Source organism: Larus michahellis, chromosome Z (genome assembly GCF_964199755.1).
Source record: "Larus michahellis chromosome Z, bLarMic1.1, whole genome shotgun sequence".
Lineage (NCBI taxonomy): Eukaryota > Metazoa > Chordata > Aves > Charadriiformes > Laridae > Larus > Larus michahellis.
The window spans coordinates 21,493,760-21,521,259 of NC_133930.1; the positions used below are offsets into that span (position 1 = coordinate 21,493,760).

Here is a 27,500-nt window from a genome sequence, read left to right on the forward strand (position 1 = left end):
AAACAGCTCCCTCTGTATGAACAACCTAACTTCTGCAAAAGAAAACACTGACAGACGCTAGCCAGTTTTTTTTTACAATATTCACATAGAAAATGTTTGCAATCGATAATCCTGCATAAAAGCATTTAGCTTCTTGTGCATTTGATATTGTACACATGTGCAAATAAATGTGACGGTTACATCAATTAATATTAAAACTTTAGTATTAAGGTGATATGTAGTAAGTTCTTCAATGCATTATATGCAAAGAGGAGGATCTTTTCTTAAGAATTTTATGTTTGAAAATTTATATTGCATCTATTATAGATAAAAGTAAGGAAGTTGGAAAACAAGTATTGGTTCAATAGCAAAAAGCAGCATGATAAATAACGGAAAGCATACTTTGCTTTGTTATTTTTAAATAAAGGTAAGGTAAAAATAGAATCGGTGTGTTTTCCTCATTGGTTATACTTATAAAATATGGAATACAAAAATAATTAACAAATATGCCTTTCCGGTTATGCAAAAGCCCCTCAACTATAAATATGAATTAAGATTTCATATGCTGTATCAGGGTGTCATATTTATAACTAAATATGTTTACTTATAATAAGTACTGGTAATATTTAGAATTGATATTTTTACAAGAACACTGACATAAATATTCATCTACTTTTTCCCTGAGTTGGGAGTTCAAATTATTATTTGCTTGAATAGTACACTTTCATAAACTTCCATGGTCACTTATTCATTATATTTTCCAATCACACAGAAACACTTAACTATTTTCCTGATACACATGTTAAGAAAAGCCTGAGCTCAAGAGTCACAATTAATAAAGACATTTCCAAATTTTTGTAATCTGTAATCTTATAAAATAATAAAAAAAAGCCACAGTTGCAACTATTATCACCGTCAATTACACCATAAGACATTAGAAGATATACCTGTAGGACTTCAAAAAGCGAAATCTCATCTTATTTCTTGGAGATGGACGAGGGATATAGGCTCCAAACGGATCCCACAGAAAGGCCATTGGTAAAGTTAATTCCAAAATCTTCTAAAAAATATATCCCTGCGGGGAAGCAGGACAGTTGGGCTGGAGGTGCCCCACACTAATTATGAAGCACTTGTAACTGTGTAAGGGAACGTCCTTTTCCTACGGTATGCTTTGGCAGAGATGTGGCTGGTTGAGAGCACAGGCTAGAAGGGATAACTGGGATTTCCCGCTGCATGAGACTTGCCCTTTGCATGAACGTTTCCTATATTCAGGGCTGTTATCGCATTACTCAAGTGAGAACGCTTATGGTAAACCCTTGGATAGTTATAGCAACCACTAAAGAGCACAGAACCATAGAATGAAGGCAGAACAGAAATAGCCAATGCTCTGATTATTCACTGCTGCCCAGACAAAGGCCTTCAAACTCTGAACAGTCTGTTGAAAGTGTATTTAATATGGATTATATTGGAATAGTCTGTTTTATCTGGCACCAGACAGATAAGTAACATGCAGAAAAAAACCCTAAATCCCTGAAAAGAGCCCCAAATCAAAATCCACCATATCCCCCAACATGTCCCCCCATGACACAGTGAGGAGCTAGTAACCAGGGAGTAAAACTGCTGTTGAAAACATGCCTGCAACCCCCCGCAATTGCCCCTTTGTTTAATTCTTAACTCTCTTCAAATGTGTCTTCTTTCCTCACAGTGTCTAAAGAGAATCAATTTACAACATTAAGTAGCTTTTCTGAAAGGGCTTAATCATCTACGAGAGATCAGCCACTCTAAGAAAGTACGTCTCAGACTGGTAGATAATTTTCAGGCCTCTTGGCAGCTTTTCTCAAAGACATCACTCCCTGTACTGAATTACCGCCAGTGACTTTGAGAACTGAACTCAGGTCCCTTCTAGCTGGGGTCATTCTGGTTCAGTGTCTTTTTGTTGTTTGTTTTGCTGGTTTGGGTTTGGTGGGTTTTTTTTATTTTTTTGGTTTGTTTTTTTTTTAATTTTTATTTTTAAGTTAAGCCCCAACTATGCCATGCAATTGTTTCAGCCTAATGCTCGTAGTATTGAAGGTAAACAACAGCCTACAATTCAATTTTGACAGAAACTCAGGTCATGCCAGCAAGGCCACCAGTACTTCCTCTACCCACTCTGAATGTGGCTATTATCTCCCAGCACTGTTAAGCAGAGGATTCTCTAATTCGAGTGATCTTTGAAAGAAATCTAACCCAGGTGATTTTATTCATAAGAAAGGTGATGGATCAGAAATTGAGTATTCACTCAGAGCAAGGCTAAAAATGAAAATTTCGGATTACTCAGGGCTCTACTGGAAAAGGTCAGAGAGTTAGAAAAATAAATTCCCAGGGATACATTAACTCTATCAATCAATTATCTGTTGAAATGTATTATTTTCATGGTAAAGGGTACTATGAGGAACTATACTCTTCAGAAAAATGATAAATATACTACAGCTGGGTATGTGTTGCTCTTTGGAGGAACTATTTTTCTTCTGTTACGGTGACAAATGCACTACAGGAACAACTGCAATAGATCTCTTCACACCATGAAGTAAGTTTTGAATATATGGGATCCATAGGTGAAATCACTGTTTCCAGGCCAAAAGTCATGTTATTTTTGAACAGTTTAAAGAATATACTATAGAATTAAATTATAATAATAAAGCATCTAATTTCCACAGGAATAGATTATGATCATTCCAACAACAGTTAGTAAGGTGCACTCTGGGTATCATAAGCTATAGTCTTCTTCACAATCATGATATCATTAAAATTTGAGTGATTAACAGATCACTTCAAACATACCTGAATGATAATACTGGATGTGAGCACTGCCAAAATAAATATTTATCTTCTGGCATTAAAACCAGGGTACACTGCATTTTTATAATTACATCCTAAATAACTTAATATTGCCAAGTATATTTCCCTTTCACGTTCTGTTTCGAAAAAGGATTTTGTACAACACATAAACACAGCAGCAACATTTGTTTTTTCTTTTTTTATAAGGAAAACTGAATCAAACATGCTTATTATGAGCTCTCTTTCCTCGTTCTTAGTGCCCTTCTTTCACTACTGCACTAAACCTGCTAATGCAGCCAACCGCAATAAGGTCATAGAAATAAGCTTCTTACAAGATTACGGAAGACTAAATTTATACCTTAATATCAAAAACACTTATTGTCATTATACAGTGGCATGGAGTAGATCACTGTATCAAAACAAATCACAGTGTTTATGGAAATTCTAGGCAATGTAGGAGCAAACAGCTCTGTAATACACCTTGACTTTTACAGAGAAGTCACTAGGCTCTTCTTGCCCTTTTTGTTTTATTTCAGAGAAAAAGAAAACAACATTTCTAAAAGCACTCAAAGAACAAAATGATTTGACATTAAGTTGTTATTTGTAGGCAGTGTTTTGTGGAAAAAAATAGCTCAGTAGTGAGCTCAATAGTGAGTAAATAAGTATCTAGTTTTATATAAAAGAGATAAAATCAGTCATTGCACTCAGTGATAATCCAGACGTCTTATAGAAACACATACTATAATAAACATTTATGGTGCCATCTCCCATCTCGTTGACGTTCTATGCAGTTCTGTGATTGTAACTTTTACTCTACATTTTTGACAGATATTGGGGTATCAGCCTCAAACTCCTAGCTGGTCAGTGGCACCACTGTAGTATGTCCTTATTGATGGTTTCAGGTTTACAGGATCTACAAAGAGTGAATTATTAAGGAAAATTTTATTTTACTGTTCTTCCAGACACGTAAACTACTGATATTTTTTTTAGAAAAGGTTAATATAAATTAATAGCAAAATAATATTTTCCATAATTAAAAATGTGAAACTTAATAATGAAAACACAAACCCACGTGAAATTAGACTAGTTTTTGGTCAGTTGAAGTCATGTAAGTGTAAAAGCTCTTGGCGGTAAGCAGGTCTGGTGATAAGCATAACTATCTTTACCGACTCAGTTCACTTTCCCAGTTGTTTCCTGATGTGTTTTAGAACTCAAAGGCCCAAGTTTTATCCCTAAATTCCTCTCAATGTATCCATAGCTCAAACAATTACAGCTTTAAGGGAATGGCAGCCAGGAGGCTCGCCAGTGGTGGCGATGGTGTTTCTCAGAGATCTCCACTTTCCTCTAACCCAGCTCCACACGTTGGGTCATATGATGGGAACCCACTACAGATCAGGTTGCGTGATCGGGAAAATCTCCCTCCCTTATTGGATGCAGAGGGAAACATAGTCACAAAGGATGAGGAAAAGGCTGAGGTGCTCAATGCCTACTTTGCCTCAGCCTTTAGCAGTGGAACTAGCTGTTCCCTGGGCACCCAGCCTCATGAGCTAGGAGACAGGGAGGGGAAGCTGAACAAGGTCATCACAATGAAAGAGGAAGTGATCAGTGACCTGCTACACCGCTTGGATGCACACAAGTCTATGGGACCGGATGGGTTACATCCAAGAGTGCTGAAAGAGTTGGCAGACGTGCTCGCCAAGCCACTTCCCATGATCTACCTGCAGTCATGGCTAACTGGGGAGGTCCCAATGGACTGGAGGGTAGCAAATGTAGCACCCATCTACAAAAAAGGCCGAAAGGAGGATCCGGGAAACTATAGACCTGTCAGTCTGACCTCGGCAGCAGGGAAGGTCATGGAGCAGATCATCTTGAGTGCCATTACAAGTCATATAATGGACAAGCAGGGGATCAGGCCTAGTCAGCATGGGTTTATGAAAGGCAGGTCATGCCTGACGAACCTGATTTCTTTCCATGACAAGATGACCCAATTATTGGATGAGGGAAAGGCTGTGGACGTTGTCTACCTAGACTTTCAAAAAGCATTTGATACTGTCCCCCATAGAATGCTCATGGAAAAACTGGCGGCTCATGGCCTGGATGAGCTTACGATCTGCTGGATCAAGCACTGGCTGGATGGTCCCAAAGAGTGGTGGTCAATGGAGTTAAATCCAGCTGGCGGCCGGTCACAAGTGGTGTCCCTCAGGGCTCAGTGTTGGGACCATTTCTGTTTAACATCTTTATTGATGACCTTGATAAGGACATAGAGTGTATCATCAGTAAGTTTGCAGATGACACCAAGTTAAGCGGGAGTGTTGATCTACATGAGGATAGGGAGGGTCTACAGAGAGACTTGGACAGATTGGATCGATGGGCCAATGCTAATGGAATGTGCTTCAACAAGGCCAAGCGCCGGGTCCTGCACTTGGGCCACAACAACCCCATGCATCGCTACAGGCTTGGGGAAGTGTGGCTGGAGAGCTGCCTGGCAGAAAAGGACCTGGGGGTTCTAATTGACAAGCGGCTGAACATGAGCCAGCAGTGTGCCCAGGTGGCCAAGAAAGCCAATGCCATCCTGGCTCGTATTAGAAATAGTGCAACCAGCAGAAGGAGGGAGGTGATTGTCCCCCTCTACTCAGCACTGGTGAGGCCACACCTTGAGTATTGTGTCCAGTTCTGGGCACCTCAATATGAGAGAGATATCGAGGTGCTGGAGCGAGTGCAGAGGAGGGCAACGAAGCTGGTGAAGGGCCTGGAGAATAAATCTTATGAGGAGCGACTGAAGGAGTTGGGACTGTTTAGTTTGAGGAAGAGGAGGCTGAGGGGAGACCTCATCAGTCTCTACAACTACTTGAAAGGACATTGTAGAGAGGTTGGTGCAAACTCCTAGGTCAGCTTCATCAGTGGCATCTGGGATGTGACGCCCTGAGTGGGTGGCCAGAGGGATCTTACACTGGCAGCGCATTGTGCCTGGGGGGGCCAGGGGCTGCAACTCAACCAACTGCCTCTGGAGCAACACAGTGGACAGGACCACCGCTTCCCATTTGGATAGATGAAGTAGCGGTAGATGTAGGAAACAAAAAACAATTGAGGTCATCACTTTGTCAGTTGTGGAAAGCAAAGGGGCTTTCCTGCATGCTCCCTTCGTGGCTCCTGCATAGTGCAATCATGCTCTATCCCCTGTCAGCCTTCCCAAAGCCTCTGCCCGGCGTGTTGGTCTATTGTATGCAGTGTTGGACTTTGAGGCAGAGGATGTTACAGTTACTTTTGCAACAACAGTAATATATGAACTTTTTTGTTTAAAAAATGCTTATTTATCAACAACTGGAAGCTCTGAAAGAGTTCAAGCTGGGGTCATGACAGTGGACAGAATGGTTTACATTAGTATACAGTATTTTATGCTTCTCACAGGGTTATTACTTCTGTTTTCAAACATTGCCTGATGACTTAGTTGGACATCTCCAAACAAATGCCACTCAATATTATCTAGCTAAAATCAAATATTTACTCATTATTTCAAAAAGAAGGCTTGCACAATCTGAATTCTAAACAGTTTAATAGTATTTATCCACATTTTATTACAGACAAAATATTTTTCCAGCTTTTTTTCCCCTCTTTTCCAATTACCGAGACAGGAATGAAAGACAACTGCCAAAGCAAGAATTAGGAGTAAACCATTTAGATACAGAATAAACTTACATTTTAATTTTCCCCAGTAGCATGATAGTGTCTAGAGTTTCATACAGAGCTACCTCAATAAAAGTTTATGCTGGAAGGCTAAGAATACATAAAACCTAGAATTAAATAAAATGATTTTCCAGATTTCATTTAGCTGTTAGATAACTTGAAGTTTATTTTTGTAAAATTTCTTCTAACTTGCATGTTTTATATTATTTCTGTTCAGAATGCTATACTTTATGACACAGGTACTTTCTCCTAGAATAAATGTCCTGAATTTGAAATATTCCTTTTCCACTTGGAAAAAGAATCACCCCTCAAAAGGCAAGTAAATTTTCTTCAGTCTTTCATTTTTTCCATCACTCTGACCTATTTTAAAAGGTCAGAAAGTCTGAAGATAGTATTTGTGATACCAGCTTGGCCTTATTAATGTGTTCAATGAAAAAAAATAAAATCACAAATTATTTCACTGGGGACTAAGTATCAAGAAAAATGCATGTTCTGACTATATTTTGTGAAGCTTAAATAAGATTCTACCCATGACTATTATTTCTTTCCACTTCAAATTTTTTCTGATTATTATTACTTATCTCCCTTGCTGGCTTTAATGGTTAATTCTGAAGCTGTTGTTTCTGTAAAAAAATCTGGCTGCCTTATAGGTGGCTAAATGGGAATATTTCTGGAAGACCTTTTCCCTTGAACAACAGTTTCTGAAGTAGTTTGTAGTACTGGTACTATTCCTGAAATTGGAGCATTCACAAGAATGCTCTCCTGTAAGAATTTTTTGGTGGTTAATAAAGAGTCAACATAGCCTGCAGCCCTTCTGTCAAAATGATTCTGTAAATAAAAAAAAAATCTGAAAACATCACAAAATATCAGACTTTTGCTCTTGCAGTAACTTTATGGTAATTTTTTGCTAGCGCTAGTTTTACAGATTATAATATAACCTGATTCAAAATGCACGTGTGAAGGGTTTTGTCTCATCAGTCATGAACTATTTGTGGCCTCTCACATATCTGTTGTGTGGAAATCATTGCTAAATAGTGGTGACTAATCTAAAGTGAGAGAAAGTTTGGTGCTCTGACCACTGCTAATAAAGCCATGCAATAAAGCAGCTACCTCTTGCTCAGAAAGTAAACCAAATGTGCCTGTGCTGGAAGTAAATCATATGGAGAACTAAATGGATGTAAGATAAAAAAAAAGTGTGAAATTCTTTCCTGGAGATTAAAGTACTAATACCAGACAGCAAGAAGAGAGATCCCAAAAATATACTGACCTAAACAGATAGCTCTTTCATTAAATATGCATACAGACACTACCTATTATAGGTGACAGATAGCATCAAGTAGGGAATATCAGAGTGACCGCCGGGGGAGACCTGAGCTCAGAAATAAGTTGGTTTAATCATGAAGGAAAGGAAGGTACTAGACTAAGCAGGAATTTTAAGGCTATTGAAATGTGTCTAGTCAAGTTTTCTATAGAGTTTGCAAAAAGAGTTTTTACCGACCAAGTTTTTTCTCTGAATTCCTTGGCAATTCCTGCAGCCTGTGCAATGTTATCCTTGGTACAGAATTATATGTTCATCTGTGGCCACTACACAAGCTCTGCACGCTGATCTGCAGCTTAAAGAGTTATAAATTACAAAATTCTGTAAAAGCCACAACTGAAAGTACTGTTTTTAAAAAGGTAGCCAGATTAAATAGCATGTGGTATCAAAATGCTCTTATTCCTGATAATTTTCCAATATGTTGTATGATCTGTATTTACCAAAACAACCAAAACCAAACCAACCCAACAAAACAAAAAAAACCTTTACAAAACAAGGAGATATTATCCCAATATATGTTGTGGTGATTATGTTTTAAATCGTTGCTTAAATCAAAGCTCTTCTATTTATCTGTTCTTTCAAAGGATGCTGATATACGTCAAGGACAAGCGGTGCCTCAAGAATTACTGAGGAACCTAATTTTAGTACAAATGAAATTGAAGAGCTTGTGTAAACGATTACTAGGCACCTTTGACTCATGTTTGGAGCTGGCTCATTGAAAGGGGATTTTACAAATAAGCAAAATGTATATTCAGCAAACTACCTTGGAAAGCTTTCAGTTGTTCCTAGGGACATTAAACAATCCCCTGATTCCTCAAAGACCTGTCAGAGAATCATGAATTAGAGTCATTCCTTGCCCTGAACACTTCCAATCCTATGTTTTTAGTGGGATTTCAAGAATTATTTGGCAGGAACCCATTCTACTTCTAGGTGACTGCAACAGAAGTGGCATTGGAGCCACTTAGATCAGAGCTAATTTGAGAAGTCCTGCCTTAGGACAAGGGCAAAAATGGGACGGCTTTGGACAGTACTGAGATGTAAAAGAAAGAAGCTAAGTTTGTAGTCTACATTTTAATTTACAGAATTTACTGGTAACGCATATAAGAAATCCTATTTGTATCATGTACAGTATTAAGTGATCTTTTGTAAAGATGGAAATAAAGATTCTACTTTAGTGCCTGAGCACAAGAAGATAAAATTAACATTGCCAGCGAGACTTGGGAAATCTGACTCGTGAAGTCTTTGCAATTCAGCCTTGCTTGTCCGTGTGACAGTTAAAAAAGCACGTATCTGTTCTCCTGATGCTCAGATTGGCAAGTTAATCTGTCTATCACAGGTGATAGACAATATTTATAGGTGAGTTCTTAGACAAGGACATATGTGTTATGTATCAAAGTCTTACTCAAAAGAAAGGAACAATTAGAGGAAAGGCACTGGCACTGTCCAGGACCCATTTTCTAGAGAATTGGCAAACTGGTTTTGTTTCAGCCACCATGAAAAATATACCCTGTGAAAATGAGCAGAGTGGAATGGTAGTCAACATGTCAGACAAAAACAGTGGAATAATCCAGAAGACTTGTCTGTCAGAAAAGAACAGAGATGAACTCTTTTGTCTGAAGTACATAAACATTGATTTAAAATGCAAGCTTCCCAGGAAGCACTAAGGTTTTTCTGATTGGACAAGGTTGGCTGAACCAACATACTATATATTTTGTATTCAAAGAGAACCTCATTTGTGAAACTACTTGTTAAATATTTAAATAGATATTTAAATATCTATTTTGGTTTTGGTTTTTCACCAGCTTAACAAAAAGCAAATTATTAATCTGAAGGTAAAAAGTATTTGCTCATTTAACAAAAATGGAAGCTGAAGTAGGAGAACTTAGCTGATTTAACCTAAACTGAAAAGGAAATCCGTACCTGAACTAGGACTGCAATCTTGCTTAAGACATAACTCTAATGTAATCAAAACCTGTAATAATATAAACTGCATCTTTAAACAAGGAATTATACTGCAGGTCGGAAAAAGTATTACATTAAGTTTTCATTAATCTTTTGGTATATTTATACCCATTAATTTTCTCCTTAAGTCTTTGAAAAGTAAAAGAATTACATTTATAATTAATTCCTTTAGCGTTGGTGACTTACTTCAATTGTACAATCGTAACACAAGAATTGCAATATAAGATGAGAACAGTTTTATTTATATTTTATGCAGAAAGTACAATCATAAAGCTCCTAACATAAGTAATGAGAATTAGTTTATGGAAGAGGATGAAATGAAGAGGCAATGCTTGGCATTGCAAGTTACCCTAGAAGTTGAACGGATACAAAAGTAATATTAGACCATTTGTTGTTGCAGGTGACTGATTAAAATTCACTATAATGATTTACTGAAGATTTATTGACTGAAATTAAAAATGACACAATACTATATCATAATAGTTTTGGCCATTTCATGCTCAGCGCACATCAAAACTACAAATAAAGTCATAAAGTTATCAAGCAACATGGTCTTGGACCATCTACTCCGGGTGACCCCGCTTGAGCAGTGGGGTCAAACAAGAGGATTTCCAGAGGTGCCTTCCAGCCTGAGTGATTCTGTGATGCTGTAAACCAATCCAGCTTCCCATAGGTTTTGAGATCACGAAAGCTATACAATTTCAGGCATGCTTTAACTTAACTTGCAAAGCATTTCTCTCCCTCTAGAAACACACTTTCATGCCCTCTAGTGTTCATAATAAAAAAAAACGTTTCTCTCACTGATCAGTCACATCTAGAATAATAACACATCCCTAACTAGGTCATTCCTCTGATCAAGAGAAATCGTTCAGACTGTGATCAAAAGAGGGACAAAGGGAACTGTTTGTTAGGTTAGTTGATCTTTCAGTAAGACAAAATAACGTAGTAAGTTCAAAGATACAGTGGTTCAATGACTCTAGCATAATGGCAGTGAGCAAAATGCAGAGCTATGTTGAGACAGCTCTTTCTAAATAGAGCAACTTCCGTGTATCTTGCAAAAGAAAATGCACATGAAATATACGGTAAGTTGCCTATCATTCAGGTGATTTACAATTCACAAGGAGCTGAAGCTACAGTTCAATGATGAACTGCCACAAATAGCTGAATTTAAGGAAACAATTATAAACTTCACAGAGATCATCAGTACACTTTAACAGGACTCAACACTGTAAGATTTATTTTGTAACAGATATTTTACTATGGCATAGAAGAGGAGGAACTCACACAAGGCCTTAGAGAAAAGCAGCGTACCAGCCCTCGAGCCAGGTGCATCTATGTGAACTTTTGAGCACACAGAACTTTAATAAAAGCCATGGGAAAGAATAAAAGAAGAGCTTCACATAGAATATCGCAGAACACTCAGAAAGTAAGGAAAGGAGGAAATCTACCAGAAGAAGTGTAAAAACAGGTAGGAGTTAGGGGACAAAGGAGTAAGAGATGTTAAAAGAAGCACAGAGATAGAGGAGATATGACTGAAGAGAGCTCCAGTTTTAATCCAGGAAAAAAACTTATGGGGAAGGGAGAAGGATGATTTATAGTTTAATTTTTTTTTCTCTCCTTTTCTTCTTTCCAATTCATGGAAGAAAGTGCTTCATTACCATGTGTGTCTTTTGGTCAGAGAGAGAGACGATGTGTTCTGTATTTCCAACATTTTCAGCCAAAAATTATTTTTCCCTCATAAGAAACACAATCTTGGAAATCCATACAAAAAGCTGAGCTCTTCTCCCAGATTTACCTAGAATATTTTATGTGACTTTGGCTGTATTACCTTGGAAATATGTGCTAGGCTTTTACAGCTGCATTAACTAGGAAAGAAAATCCTGAGCTTCGTACAGAAACTTTACCCATACTAAAAATATAATTTTGGAACAAAACTATTAGTGCTTTTAAAAACACAAGTAAAAGGAAAACAGAGATCTGGAAGTTCCCAGCAGCGATATTCAACTTGGTTTCATAACAGTATTTCTTTTTGCCCGATCTGCAAGGTTTAAGTCAGCACTCTTGTTCTTCGATATTCTTAAATTATGTAGAAGTTAAGTTGTGATTATATATTGTATTGCAAGGTTACATCTGAATAAAATGTTGAGTACTATGCTGATTTGCAACATTAGTTGCCAGTACACTAAATCATTTTTATCAGCTTCACAATTATGGAGAACAGACAATATTTAGTTGAATGAATAAAGATATTTTCGAAATTACTTCAATGATATTTCTGTAAATTGACAGTTGACTGTAACAGATGAAGCTGAGTCATCAGTCAATCATGGCTGAAATCAGGAAGTGCAGCTGTAGAGTGCATTGATTTCATGTCTATTATGCTGTGAAGAAAGTTTCAAGACATTTTTATCCTTTCTGATCAGATTTTCACTCAGTATAGGTCATCTTACATTGTTGAATAATTTCATCTACTTTATAACCAAAGGCTTTGCAGAACTCAGATATCTGGGCTCTTCTTGTCTTTTGTTAACTTTCATCCTCACTAGAAGCCTAGATATTTTAAGTATTTTCAACCATAAACTTCTCGGATGGATTTGCTTTAAGAATCAGTTGAAATGCATCTGCTGTAATGGACATAAGTGAAGTGTGACTTCCATAAAATACCAGTCTTTTGCTGTCTGTAGGGCTGCCTTTCCAAAATTTAGATGTATTTGCTATGTCTGTCTACACTGTGCATTCACTGCCTTATTCTGTGAAAAATCTCAAACCTAATAAAGTTTCACTACTGTTAGTATTTTGCAGGTGTCATGGATTATCCTGACTGTCTGACATCAGACAGACAATGTCATTGGAAGAACAGGTGAAGGCTGCCTGGCTCACCACAGTTTACCGTGACTACTCACTTGGCAACTAAAGATCATAGAATCATAGAATCTTCATGGTTGGAAAGGCCCTTTGAGATCATCGAGTCCAACCACACACACACAAAAAACCCCTACAATCTCTGTCACTAGAGCATGCAGAGATACCACTGAACGAAGTTAATAGCACAAGCTCTGTTGAGTTTTCCTCCCCAGCCATAAGGGCTGAACTTCCTCTGGATTTAAAAAAACATAAGGAATCTATGCAGCTAAATATCTGAAAAAAGCAGAAAATCTCACCTTAAGGCTGGTCTCAAAATTATTGCGCAGCAATATTGGTACAGCCATTGTTTAAGAAGAATAACGCTTTTCAACTAACTTCAAAGCTAAAGAGGAAATTAAACACTGCCAACTGAGCACTAATGCTGCAAAATCTTACTAGTTTCTTTTACAGCATCCTGCAAAAAAGCAACATGCTCATCTTGATTTGAGGGCTACAATGAGTTTTGAAGTAGATAATGCTTCTAATATTGTAGGCAGAAATAGGTCATCTTATTTAAAAGTAAATTTGTAATTTACTGAAAGTGTTTTCAAGAGCTGGAATTAGAAGAGTAGTAACAGTGCCCTGGCATTTCAAATTCAAAGCATACCTGCACTTTTTTATGTAGTTCACCTGCTGTAGTGTGGTAGCTATGACTGATATTAAGCTTTCTATTTTAACAATGATATTACAGTCCCTGTCTGCAAAAGCTTCTTATTTAGATCCAATAATACATGCCATTTTTTTAATGTAATTGCCTCCACTGATGAATAGTTTACATTGAACAATTTAATTAAATGTTCATGAAGATCCACAGTGCAAAACATTTAAATGAAAATCATCCAGCTGGGATAAGAAAAAAGAATTACTTCGTTTTCCAAGATTATACTTAAATAAATACTGAAGAGTCAAGATTAATACAGTATCTCAGAAGTGTTAACAATATCAGGTAATTGGCTTCTGTGTGGGGAACAGCACGTTACAACCACTTGATATTTGAAGTCTCATTTCTGCCCTTTTAATTCACCATGTTTTGCATGGCTTTATTTTAGAGACTTGGCATTATGTAGTTTGCTTTGTAAGAGACCACTTTTCTCTTAATAGGAACAACTACATAATACCCACATAAAGTATTCAGCCAGACCAAGTAATTGTATCAGCCACTTATTTTTATGTAGTTAGTGTATCCTTTGCAAAACTGCCTAGGAGATGAGAAACTCAAGAAAGTGAGAAGCCTGTACTGTTCTGGTGACTGTGTTGGAAAGTAATTTTCCAGATTTGCAGAGATATGTTCCTGCCTCCCCCAGAGGCTCAGAAAAGGACAGCTATAGAGTCCTTCTGACTCACAATGAAACTGCACGGAAGGTGTCTGTACAGAAGGACATCCAAAAACTCATGGGATACATGAAATCTGGCCTTGTTCCACCATTTACAAAGAAAATACATGAAACAACATCAGAGGGAAAAAGCAAAAGTGAGTCAGTTCAGTAGGAGTTGCCACTGGCTAACCTATTTCTCTTCCTAGTGAAAAGAACTCCGAACATGTAAAAAATTATTCGCAATTTCCTCAAGGAACTAGATTGCCAGATCCTGCTGTACCTTTTCTGTTTCTCTTCTGAATGTAAATGTCTCAGCAAATTACACTTCTAAAAGCGATTTCGGGAGGCCCTGAAGAGGCCTGGTTGTCTCATTTCACTATGAAAGGTAATACCCTCTTTCCAGCTTCTAAGCAGGCAAACAAAATCTAGAGTAAAACAGGGATTTCAGATGAGGAATGTTCAAGTATATCAGTACATTCCAGTTTTTCAATTGAAAAATCAGGAAGGGAAATATTTTCCAGGGCAGAACAGCTTTATTGTGTGAGACTGAGAATTCTTTATGCCATGTCTACAATACCTCACAGGTTATGGCATTGTCTCAAGAAGCCTGTATTCAAAAATCTGAAAGAGAATTGGATTAGACAAATTCTTCCTTCCTTATCCTTGAAAGCCTCTTAACAGTTACTGGGGGAAATATAAATATCTCTGGCTTTCCACTAGCCATTTGATTAATCCAATCCTGACTACTTCTCTAATTAGAATGCTAGTTAACGTTTATGAAGTATTTTCAGCTAGCTTCCAATTCTTAAAAAAATATTTACCCGGCTTTATTTCAAGCAGCTAAGATCCAAAGGGGACTGTATCCCTTCTTGTGTAAAAGTTTAGGAAACATCAGGCTAAAGGCTGACTATGAAAATTACCTTCGTCTTCCTTATACATGTGCATTGTGCTACAATCTTTAATGAAAGGACCACATACACTTTTTATTCCACTGGAGTCTACCTCATCCACTGAGATGGAGCTGCGGAGAAGAGAGGAAGTATGGACAGATAAGACAAGAAGAGAGGTATGTCTCCCTTTGGCCCAAATCAGGAGATGTGTAGTAAATAACACAGGAAGTTAGAGAAAAAGAGAGGATGATCTTATTATTTAGGAAACTGAATGCAGAACTAAAGAAAGTCATAGACAGCAATTTTATTTTCCTCATATTCTAGCTATCTGAGCTTGCTTTGCTAAAGTTTATAACTTTGTAACTTTTATAGCCGAGTTTATAAACACAGATGAAGTTAAATAAAGGTTTTTCTGAACACGTGAAGAATTTTATCACAGGTCCTTGAGGCATCCAACCAAGCACATAAAATTAAGAGTGAAACTTTGACCTTACTTTTGCTATATTCAGTACCCATTTACAAAAAGAGCAGTACCAGTCCCTCATCAATCAGTTCCCATTGTGAAGTAACTTCTGCTATAAAGTACTCGAGCATTGCAGAAATGAACCACAGAATCACAGATTAGTTGGAAAGGGTCTCTGAAAGTCACATCACCCAACTTCCTGCTGGAAAATGGGAAATCGCCAACACAGAGCAGTTCAGCCATGACTTTGTCTAGTTGAGTTTGATAAACCTCCAATGGTGAAGATCTGACAGTGTCTTCAGGCAACATATTAAAGGACTGCACTACTCTTCCAGTAGAAAAAAAAAAACAAACAAAAAAACCAAAAACAACCTGTTAAAAATGGACACCTACCTACCCCAAAGCCACAATTTGTGACCATTTCCCCTTTTTAGATCATTGTCCACTATGAAGAAGGGCTTGCTATGTCACTATTTGCAACTATTCTTCAGTAGCTGTTATTAGACTGTTACTAGCAGCAGACTATTAGACAGCTCCTTAGTCTTCTGTTAACTTGAGTAAACAAGCTCAACTACTCAACCTTTCCTCACTCCACCTTGATAGCCCTCCACTGGATCTCTTTAACTGGAACTCCAACACTACAGGAAGTATTTCAGTAACTCACAAGTTTGAGGGACGTAACTACTTCCATTGATCTGCTGGCCATAGTCCGAATGTAGCTCAGTATGCAGGTTGCTTTGTTCATGGTGAAAGTGCACTATTAGCTCATATTCAATGAGGTGTCCATCAAAATCTCCAGGGCCTTTTCAGCAGAAGTGCTACTCAGGCACCCCCCACCTGGGTTACTCTGACCCAGCATTCTGCATTTCTCCTTATTGAACTTAATGAGGTTAGCCCAACCCTCATGTCTCTCTGGTCTGAAGTTCTGACATTTGCCATGTTAGTCACTCCCCTTTTGCCCCCCAAAGAAGGAGGCATCCTGGATGTGCTTTGCTTCTTTTGGGATGAACACAGTCTCAATTTTATCCCAGTTTTTAATTCCCAAAGGGTAATTATCAAGCAAGTTGTCTCTGGATCAAAATGTTGAATATTTAAAAGTTATGAATCTGCTAATTAATTTTAAACGTACTGTATTTTATGCTATTTTTAGATTATTTTGAATTTAAAAGACTACACGAAAAAGGTCAAGCGAACTTCACACTAATAACCAAATAGTGAATCAATTTTCCTGCAATGTTAAATGCAGATAAAAGGTTGTTTAATTCTTCAAAAACTTACACATGCATTGGCGACAACCCATACACATCACATGTGCATTTAAAACAGAAACTTTAACTATAATTGCCACTTTGTGCAATTAATAATGAAAGATTTTTAATTCTTAAAAATGAAACTTGTATCTTCAAGGATAATTCTGGGATCTCCAATCTTTCCTCTTTCAGCAGGCACTACACACACCGAGAGAAAAGGCAGCAAACCTCCATTTCATAAAAAAACATATTGCTCCTATGTATATGGCTTTTTCAACACACTGTCTGGCATTGCTATTGGCAACATAACCAAGAACCTGGTCTTCCAAATAATATTACACGTTCCCTGTTCTATACTTGGACATAGACACCCCCTACTTGCCACCACCGGTGGCAAGATACCATTTTTTAGGGACTCCTGGTCTAATCTGCTCTAACTGCTTTTATGTTATTTTTTTCTTCACTTAATAATTTGGGACGTTTTTTAACATAATATGAAAAATAATTTTGACTTCTCTTCCAATGGTTTAATTGTTTCTGGTAACTTGAGCAGCTGTTCTAGACAGCTTTACTTGTTCCTATTGCAAAGGATGGAAGATGAAAGAAATCTATTGTTTCATTAGGAACAGAATTTGCTTGACTTACTTTCAGCCATTTAAAAGTTAGGGGTTTAGTTGAATATATTTTTACAAGCTGATATATACTAATGGACAAAGACAGGCATCTTGAAAAGGTGATTCATTCCACCTGCCTTAAAGGTCAATTTTGGACAAAACTCTGGAGATGCCTTCCTCTTTTCAATATTCACAAAAGAAACTCGGATGGCTATTAACAAAGATGCTTGGCTTTTAAATGACCAAGGAGCTCAACCTCAACCCAGCTGTTTAATTACTAGTATGTAGCTATATGAATTTAACTTCCTCTGCTAGCTCAGTCTCTTCTTCAAGCTTCTGATCTTAAAAACACATTATTTTTTTGTCAAAGAAAATTACTGAAGAGACACACAAAAAGGATAAAAAGTTAATTCAGAATTATGAATATCAGTGTATTTTTTTTCATTTTTAACCAACACTTTTCATTTTTTTTCTTGGTTGTGGAATATCGGATTGCAGAATATGTATTCTACACATCTCTTCCTAGACAGTTAGAAAACCCAACACATACTGTTACTTCTCTTCCTATAAGCACCTTTCTTTTATGTAACTTGTTATGCAATGGTTGGAGGATTACATTTCCCATTTTCCAAATAATAATCTTGTTGGCCAGTTTATCACCCATTTTCAAATTCTCAGTACATCTGGCTCTCAGTCATACCTTGCACATGAGGGATTGGGGATGGGGGCTTGTCTGGTTTTTGGTTTTGTTGCAGGCAGGGAGGAGAGGGTAACTGGCCTAGCAGCTCTCTGGCTGTTCTAGTTTTGAAATGCCACAGCATGATGGGAGAAACTAATATGGCACTAGAGACTTACAATGGACCTATCCCAGACTAATTATCATAAAGTTTGCTCTTTCTCATTGAGACAGCATATTCTGGTTGCTGTGATAAATCAGCAGAATAGGTCCCATTACAGCTGTCAGCTTGAGAATGGCATGTTTAGTGACAGTCCTGGTATTTCCTTGTGTTTGATAATATTTCCTTTGGGAGATGCTATTTTGTGTTACAGAATCCACAGTTCTAATAATTTTATTTTATGAAGCTGAAAGGTATTTCCATACAACCTTCAAAATGCACTTTACAGCAATTCAGACATAGCTTCCCTTTGATAAGTAAAGTTTCTTCAACAGATGTTTGATTTCATAGAGCTGTCATATAGCATGTTTCAGCAGTCATCAGTACTAGGCATGTCTACTCCTACACATTTACTCTCTCATCAGCAAGACAATAACTTATATCAAAGTTCAACAACTGTATTTGTTGTTATCACTGTTTATTATGTGAGTCACCATAGTACCTAGGAGCCTTCAAACTGAACCAGGGCTCCAGCTTATTAGCTATGAAAGAAGCATATTCAAATCACAGACTGGCTTTTATACTAATTCAAATAATTCCAGGGAACAAATCAATCAATATTCATAGCAAAAAGTTATCTAAATGTATTAAGGTTGATATTATGTCTCACTTTTCCTCTTTTTTTCAGGAGAATACAGCCTTTTATGAAGTACCTTTATGTGCACCTTGACATTCAACAGAAAATCTTTGGGTTTCTGAACTTTCTTGATTTACCTGAACATAGTACAGAATTATCTATTTTTGCAATGTCACATAGGCATAAAATACACCAATACAATTGCTTTACCAGCCCATAAAGATCTATTAATCATCCACTCTAATATCAGAAACATTTTAAGAACCACTGCTAACAAATATCAGAACAAAATATCTGAGTCGTGTTCAAGTGACAAGAAAAACTTAAGTATTTCATTGAAAAACAAAGTTTCAAGAAAGGATTAAACCATCATCCTATATTCCATTTAGAGATCGTTATAGGGTTTAATCACTATAGCACTTGAGCAGATGCAAATGAAAGATGCATCTGAGCAGTTGCTTTAACACAGAGGACGACACTTGTTATGTGAGGTTCTAAGTCCTAGACAAAATTTGAGTTGTTTAGTGAACCAGCAAAGCACACAGAACTCTCTCTCTTTGAATTATTGTATCACCAAAAAATCACCTGCGGTAGTTTACCTATGAAAGAGAGAGAAAACAGATACCAGTAAAAGGGAGAAGCCTGATTAGAAAGGATTGTAATTACAAGTAATCATATGACTCGGAAGTTGAAAAGGATAGTACTGAAAATCCACTTGAAAATAACAACTTGCTTTTAGAAAAACCCCACAACACTGTTGGCTTTTTTTTTTTTTTCCTGGAAAGTAATTTAGCAAAATCTTGGCTGTAAGGCACTGAAAAGAAAATTCATTTCCGTTTAGGGCTACTTTAGACAGTCAAAGCAAACTAAGGCCAATTGCAAAGAAGAATGCAAGCAAGAAGCAGAGACACAAAGTTCGTATGAGTGAAAAAAGATCTAAAAAAATATATTGGAGAAAGTAACTTTATGTAGTTCTCTATGAACAGAGAAAGCCATGGCAGAATGAGCAAGCAGGTCTGAAAGTAGCTGTATGCCATGAGAGGCACACCAGTATAATTCTCTGAAAATATAGGAGTAAAATAGCAACAGCTGAAGATCGATTTGTGGCCCAGTACTACTAGGCCTTAGTAGCCATTAGTTTGTAACATGAAACCTTCACACCTACGCATCTCAGAAAAACTAATCTTTTTCCTAAAGCATAGAAGTGCAAGTAAATAACTGAAAGTCTTCACATCATCTTAATATTTCTACTTGACACCAAGCACATATGGCTCTGGAATCAGGCAGCTGCAAACTCAGAGGACCATATGTGAAAAACGTATGAGTGTATCATGCAATCTGCCATTTTGCACGCATGCAACTCCTGCAATGTTAATGGGTGATATTCACCCTTATCAAGTCATGAACATGCCCCAAAATGCGAGCATCTGCTTCAAATTTCCTGGCTTTTGTTGATTTGTCTCAGTCATAAAGCTATTTAAATGTACATTTCCATTACTAAATAAAAAAAGTAATAATGATGTAGTTGCCGTGCTTATCTATTTGCCAACATCTGTTGCTTTGTGGCTGGTTCTTAGTATTTACTTTTTGGAAGACATTTGTTCGTTGACATCCAATAAGCTTTTCTAATAGCTATTTGATTTTGCTTTTATTGAAAAGTAACGAGAGATTAAGGAAAATACACAATTGTGCTGTGTGTTTACACAAACCGTACATTGTATAATTTCTCAGGACTCTCATCAATTAAAGATCTCAGTGAAGAGCTTCCTAACAATTTTACTTCTTGATTTCATTAAAATTATTAATGCGTGATTTGAGAACAATGTTATGATGGATATTTGTCAGCTGAGTTACAAAACAGACTAGGATTACCAAAAGAAGTAAGCAAAACAAGCTGAAGCATGTCATGGCCTCTTCCATGCGAAGGAAGCTGCAGCAGCTATACAACCCAGTATTGTGCCACGTAGAAAATCTTAGCTCAGTTTTTCTATAACGTAAGGGGAGATAAAGGGACAAAAATCAAACCCATTACTCAGCTCTTAACCAGTTTTTCAAAGCTTGCATCAGCTTTGGCCGAATCTCCAGTCTGAAAATTTATACATACTATATTCTGGACAAAGTTCTGAATCACTGCAATCTCATTTAATTAGTAGAAAGATATATAAATGAACTTTCTTTGGAAATTTAAAATTTTGCAGCTAGATTTAAGTAACTTAATGCCTCTGCACTACTGTTAGTAGCTGAAAAAAAAGTATCAGTTATCTTTTAGAAAAGACAGGTGAAATTCAGTGATGTATCTTAGAGAGGAGATTCATATTACTTCATTCTAATTGTCTAAAATGGCCTTAAGTCCAGAAAGCTCTGAAAAGTTTTTATCGTATTAACCCATTTACTTGAACTAAATGTTAACATTAATTCATGTTTTACTTTTGCACTAAGAGACATATGTTAATAAAAGCATCAGGAATTTTTTACTATATGATAATGTCTAGCTATGTGAATCAAGTGGGTAGATTTGTAACACCAACAAAAACAGAAAAGCAAGTGCCAGCTGTAGAAAAAGACAGCCAAATATACAAAACAACAGAATGCATTTTGTTTCTTCATATTTTGCTTTCTGTTTCAAACAGTCTTTCCAGAGCACACAGAGAATCCACGTGGCTGGCACAACAGCCATCCCACCAGATAACAAACACGACACACAGCTTCATATTGAGTGACAACTGCTGTCACTTAATATGCCAAGTGTTGCCCATTGATCCCGTATTTCAGCTTCCCTTTGTGCATTCCTATAGCCCATTCAGATTATCACAATAAGCATGGTTCAGTCAGCAGCACAGTCCAGTAATTGCTGTGATGGGTTGTTCATCCTCTTCTCCCTTGAACACACAAGGGGGTGTGGGCTGTTGATGGCATATTCTGCAAGGTGGTTATTTACCGCATTGCTGTTAGGAGATCTAGCTATAAGTATATTAGCAAATAGCTGTACTTCCATTGCTGCCTCTTGCATTATCGTTTTGCAAATTTTTTTGTAGATTATAAATAAAAAGATTAAGCTTCTAGTGCGTTACTGTTTATTAACCAAGTATTAATATGCTAAAATACTTTTTCATGCTAAAGAGACTGACTGAATAGAATTTGTCAGATTAAGCGTTAAATGAATTCTAACCATTGTGGTTCGCAAATAATTTGTACTAATATCCTTTCGTTGCAAATATAAACATACATATATATATATATATTTCATTCCATATACTTTGAATAAACGTTTTAATGACTGAAGACTTCCTGAGTTAAATTTTTGGGTTTTATTCCATTAATATGTCAAATTGCTTTCTCGACCCATGGAAAATGTGAATGTTCACAACATCCTTTGATGAGGATTTTCATAGTTTAACTATGCATTTCATGGAGAGGTGCCTCCCTTGGTCTGTTACAGAACTGCTCCCCACTCCTTCTGACCGGTGCTTTGTCATTGCTCTGAAGGAGGTGCTGAGCAGTCATTACCCAGCCATATTCTTCACAGTCTTTCTCATACTTCACAGTTGTTCTCTTTTCTAGGCTGAAACGTCCTAATCTTTGTTCCATTTCTCAGAATTTCATACTTGTGATCATGTTTGCTATCTTTCTCTGTAGCATTTTCAACCACTCTGTTTATGAAATCAAGAGAAATCAGAGCAGTTAACATACAAAACATGGCCATAAGATGGCTATAGATAATGGCATAAAGTTTCTCTTTCTGTTTCTTATTCCTTTCCTCATAATTCCTAACAGTTTTCTTATTTGTCTGCTACAGAGTGCTGAGATAATGTTTTCAGAGATCTATTAAAACACCAAGATTTTGTTCCTGAATGGAACTTCGTAGTTCAGGGCCCCAAAGTTCAAATTGTTTTTCCCATATGCCTTGCCTCATATTTATATGTGTTTATTTAAATCTGCTATTTTATGAGATATTGAGCACACTGATATCCTTCCCAGGCCTGTTTCTGTTGGTACGCTTGAGAAGGAAAATCATCACCCTGTTGTTTGTCATTCAGCACAACCTACAAGTTCTCTCCTAATAGCTCCCTGCACAGCTGCTGACATGTTTATATTTACACAGTCTATTCTTCCTTTCTAAGCATGTCGTGCTTTTCTGCACTGAATTTCATCTAGATTTGATCTCAGCTATCCCGCTAAGCCTTGGGAGATCTCCTCAGATTGTCAACCACGCATTTTGCAAGCACTTCCTGTTTTATCATCTAAATCTTAGAATAGTTTGGGTTGGAAGGGACCCTCCAAGTTCTTCAAGCCCAATCCCCAATTCCCTCTGCAATAAGCAGGTATATCTTCATTGATCAGGCTGCTCAGAGCCCTGTCCAGCCTGACCTTGAACGTTTCCAGGGATGGGGCATCTACCACCTCTCTGGGCAACCTCTGCCAGTCTCCCTCCACCCTCACCATAAAGAATTTCTTCCTTATATCTAGTCTAAATCTACCCTCCTCCAATTTAAAACTATTACACCTCGTTCTATCACAACAGACACTGCTAAAAGGTCTGTCTCCATCTTTCTTAAAAGCCCCCTTTAAGTACTGGAAGGCTGCAATGAGGTCTCCATGGAGCCTTCTCTTCTTCAGGCTGAACAACCCCAAATCTTTCAGCCTGTCCTCACAGGAGAGGTGCTCCAGCCCTCTGGTCATCTTTGTGGCCTCCTCTGGACTCGCTCCAACAGGTCCATGTCCTTCCTGTGCTGAGAGCTCTGGAGCTGGACACAGTACTCCAGGTGGAGTCTCACCAGAGTGGAGTAAAGTGTCAGAATCACTTCCCTTGACTTGCTGGCCATAGATCTTTTGATGCAGCCCAGGATGCGTTTGGCCTTCTAGGCTGTGAGCACACGTTGTTGGCTCATGTCCAGCTTTTCATCCACCAGTATCCTCAAGTCCTTCTCTGCAAGGCTGCTCTCAATCCCTTCACCCTCCAGCACCAGGGATTGCCCCGACCCAGGTGCAGGACCTTGCACTTGGCCTGGTAGAACCTGATGAGGTTCACAAGGGGCCGCTTCTCAAGCTTGTCCAGGTCTCTCTGGATGGCATCCCTTCCCTCAAGTGTGTCAACTGCACCACTCAACTTAGGGTCATCTGCAAACTTGCTGAAGGTGCACTTGATCCCACTGTCTATGTCATTGATGAAGACCTTGAACAGTATCTGTCCCAGTACAGACCCCTGAGGGACAACACTCGTCACCAATCTTCATCTGGATATTGATCTGTTGCCTGCTACCCTCTGGATATGACCATACAATCAATTCCTCATCCACCGAACAGTCCACCCATCAAATCCATATCTCTCCAATTTAGAGAGAAGGATGTTGTGGGGGACCGTGTCAAAGGCCTTACAGAAGTCCAGAGAGATGACATCTGTAGCTCTTCCCTTGTCCTCTGATATAGTCACTCCACCATAGAAGGCCACTAGATTGGTCAGACAGGACTTGCCCTTCGTAAAGCCATGCTGGCTGTCTGGAATCACCTCCCTGTCCTCCATGTGCCTTAGCATAGCTTCTAGGAGGATCTGTTCCATGATCTTCCCAGGCACAGAGGTGAGGCTGACAGATCCAGTAGTTCGCAGGGTCCTCCTTTCTACCCTTTTTAAAAATGGATGCTTCACACAAGCTCACTTAATTCACCATACTTAACTTTAAATGCTTGCTATTTTCTGAAAATACATTTAAACAAGCTGGATTCTCAGTTTGTACTAATTTAATCTAAACCACATTTAACTAGTTTGCTTGCAAGACTCTCATGGGACAGTAACCAAGTACCACATGTTTTCCCATAGTTACACAAAATCCTCTGCATTTTCCCTAACACTAGTCCAGTTATCCTGCTAAAGGAAAGTATCATATTGATTGGACATAATTTGTCTTAATCTACACTGGCTGTCAGGGTTCTTTTCCACTTAATTGTCTGCTAGTTGCATATAAATTGACTGTGTGATAAATCATTAACTGTCCTTCCAGGCACGAAAAGTTAGGCTCAAATACGTGACTAAGTTTAAAGAGTTTCCATTCTTCTGCAAACCCACAAGGACCATTGTTGTACATGCTTTTAGGGTATCGCACGCCCCAGGCAAAATACTTTAGCTTTGATTTCTGACAGACAAAAGATAATACATTAAATCAGGTAAAAGAAAGAGCAGAAGGTATTTCTGCTCCAGTAAACTGCAAAGTAAATTAATAAACAGGGCCAAAACCAACCATGGCTGATTCAGGAATTGATTCACAAATACATCAAACATCTCTTTCAATATTAGGAACAGAGGAGCTGGCTGAGAGCACTGAAAGCTTGAGTTACCTGGTTTTATTTTGTAACTGCACATCTGTCCAAGCTCTCAGATCTCACTAGTAGAGACCAAAGCTAAGGTATTTTTTCTTCCCACTGTGAAAGGCTAAATGGTTGTTACCAAAGATCAGCTGAAATGTGGTAACTCAGCCCTGTGCCTCAGCCATCAAGGTGACTGCTGTACAATTTCTCCATCCAGCTCTTCCCCAACGTCTTAAGGATGGAGCCTTGTCTGCCCTTACTATTTCTCTTGATCTATCCCACTGTATGAAAATATAGAAGATACTCATTAATTATTTAGCTAATTTCTTAGATATCGATATTTAAAGGCATTAAGAAGTATAGCTGTCAACAGTATAAAACTGATCATTAGTGACAGGAGCTGCCTTTCATTTATGACAGAATTGCCTCAAATGAAACAGCATTTCACATTCTCACTGGTAGAAATGACAGACTTCCAATTTCAGTACTTTTACTGCTGCATCCTTGAGTGCATAAATCTACCATCGTTCACTGGTGTGTCTCCCTGAAATTTAGTGTAGCTTAAGCCAGGTCATTCAGGTGGTAGGTCAGTACTGGGTCCAGTCCTGTTCAATATATTCATCAATGACCTGGAAGAAGGGATAGACTGCACCCTCACCAAGTTTGCTGATAATACAGAACTGAGAGATTTGCTGATAATACAAAACACCGGAAGGCTGTGCTGCCATACAGCGAGACTTGGACAGGCTGGAGAGTTGGGCAGAGAGAAACCTTATGAAATTCAACAAGGGCAAGTGTAGGGTGCTGCACCTGGGGAGGAATAACCCTGTGCACCAGTACAGGTTGGGGGCTGACCTGCTGGAGAGCAGCTCTGTGGAAAGAGACCTGGGAGTCCTGGTGGACAACGAGATGACCATGAGCCAGCAATGTGCCCTTGTGGCCAAGAAGGCCAATGGCATCCTGGGGTGCATCAAGAAGAGTGTGGCCAGCAGGTCAAGGGAGGTCTTCCTCCCCCTCTACCCTGCCCTGGTGAGGCCACATCTGGAGTACTGTGTCCAGGTCTGGGCTCCCAGGTTCAAGAAGCACAGGGAACTGCTGGAGAGGGTGCAGCAAAGGACTACCAAAATGATTAGGGGACTGGAACATCTCTCTCATGAAGAAAGGCTGAGGGATTTGGGTCTTTTCAGTCTGGAAAAAAGATGACTGAGGGGGGGACCTTATCAACACTTATAAATACTTCAAGGGTGGGTGTCAAGAGGATGGGGCCAGGCTCTTTCAGTGGTGCCCAGTGACAGGACAAGGGGTAACAGGCACAAACTTGAGCATAGGAAGTTCCACCTAAACATGAGGAGGAACTTCATTACCTTGAGGGTGGCAGAGCACTGGAACAGGCTGCCCAGAGAGGTGGTGGAGTCTCCATCTCTGGAGACATTCCAAACCTGCCTGGATGCGTTCCTGTGCAACCTGCTCTAGGTGACCCTGCTCTGGCAGGGGGGTTGGACTAGGTGATCTCCAAAGGTCCCTTCCAACCCCTACCATTCTGTGATTCTGTATTAGTACTCAGTTTCAGCATATTGCTCTCAGTGGAGAGAAAGTTTGAAATCAGTCTCTACTTGCATGCTAAACTAATATAAATAAAAATTAATTAGTTGGTCTTACCTTTTTTTTTCCCCCTCAGCCATTGCTATTGATTTTCTAGTATTTAATATCTGATTATTGAACTACATTCTAACTGCAGCAAGCCATGTACGCTTCAATAGTAACTCTCTTGTACTTATTGTTACAACAGACAACAAACTTTTTATTTCTAAACCACTTTGTTAATGTGCAAGTCATTGTAATCCCTGAAAATATACAGTGCCATCATTGCTTCGTTGGGCTAATTCCGTGTATACTGTTCAGACTGCTTTTTAGTTTTTGTTCAAAAGCATCTTCTGCTTTTTTTTTTAAAACAAAATCAATCAACACATAATAATCCATAATATAGATTTTTAAGAATAGCATTTCTCCAGTAATTTTGACTTGTGGGGAAAGTCACCAAAAATTCATCTTATTTAACAACAAACTAAACCAAAAGAAGCTAAATAAACCTCTGATAGAATTCCATCATTTGAGTCATCATTTCAGTGTCTATACTTGCCTAGTAGTCTTGACACCTGTGACAATTCCTTTTATTGTTCTACTTTGAGATCCTCTTCTCTACATTATGTTTCAGAATCTTACTGAAGCTTCTCTCCAAAATAAAACTGAATTAACTTCTATGAAAGTTTTTTCTTAAAAAAAGAATAAAATTATCTTTACCCCATTGTATGTGAATATTTACTGCAGTTCCTTTTAATCTTAAAAAAATTACAAAAAGCCATGCAAAAATACACTACTCTAACTTTGCATATATTTAAAATGTTTTGTTAGAAATCTATAGAGACACATGAACACATATGAAAGACACCTATTTCATTTTTTGAGATTGTGAAAGATATACTTTGCCAGTGTCCTCCAGCTAAACCTTCTTTAGAAGAATTTCTCCCAA

General features: G+C 38.1%; 1 protein-coding gene across 6 annotated transcripts in view; it reads right to left on the minus strand.

Annotated features, from left to right (window-relative positions):
* Positions 1-27,500, minus strand: part of PDE4D (phosphodiesterase 4D) — a 520,925-nt gene that overhangs the window by 180,071 nt on the left and 313,354 nt on the right. The window contains exon 1 of one of the 6 annotated variants that reach the window (XM_074569483.1): positions 927-1,102. The exons of the other annotated variants lie outside the window; for them this stretch is intronic. Within the exon in view, the coding sequence (XP_074425584.1) occupies positions 927-1,015 (89 nt within the window). The 5' untranslated portion in view covers positions 1,016-1,102. Of the gene's footprint in view, positions 1-926; positions 1,103-27,500 lie in introns of those variants that run through there. 6 annotated transcript variants of the gene reach the window in all.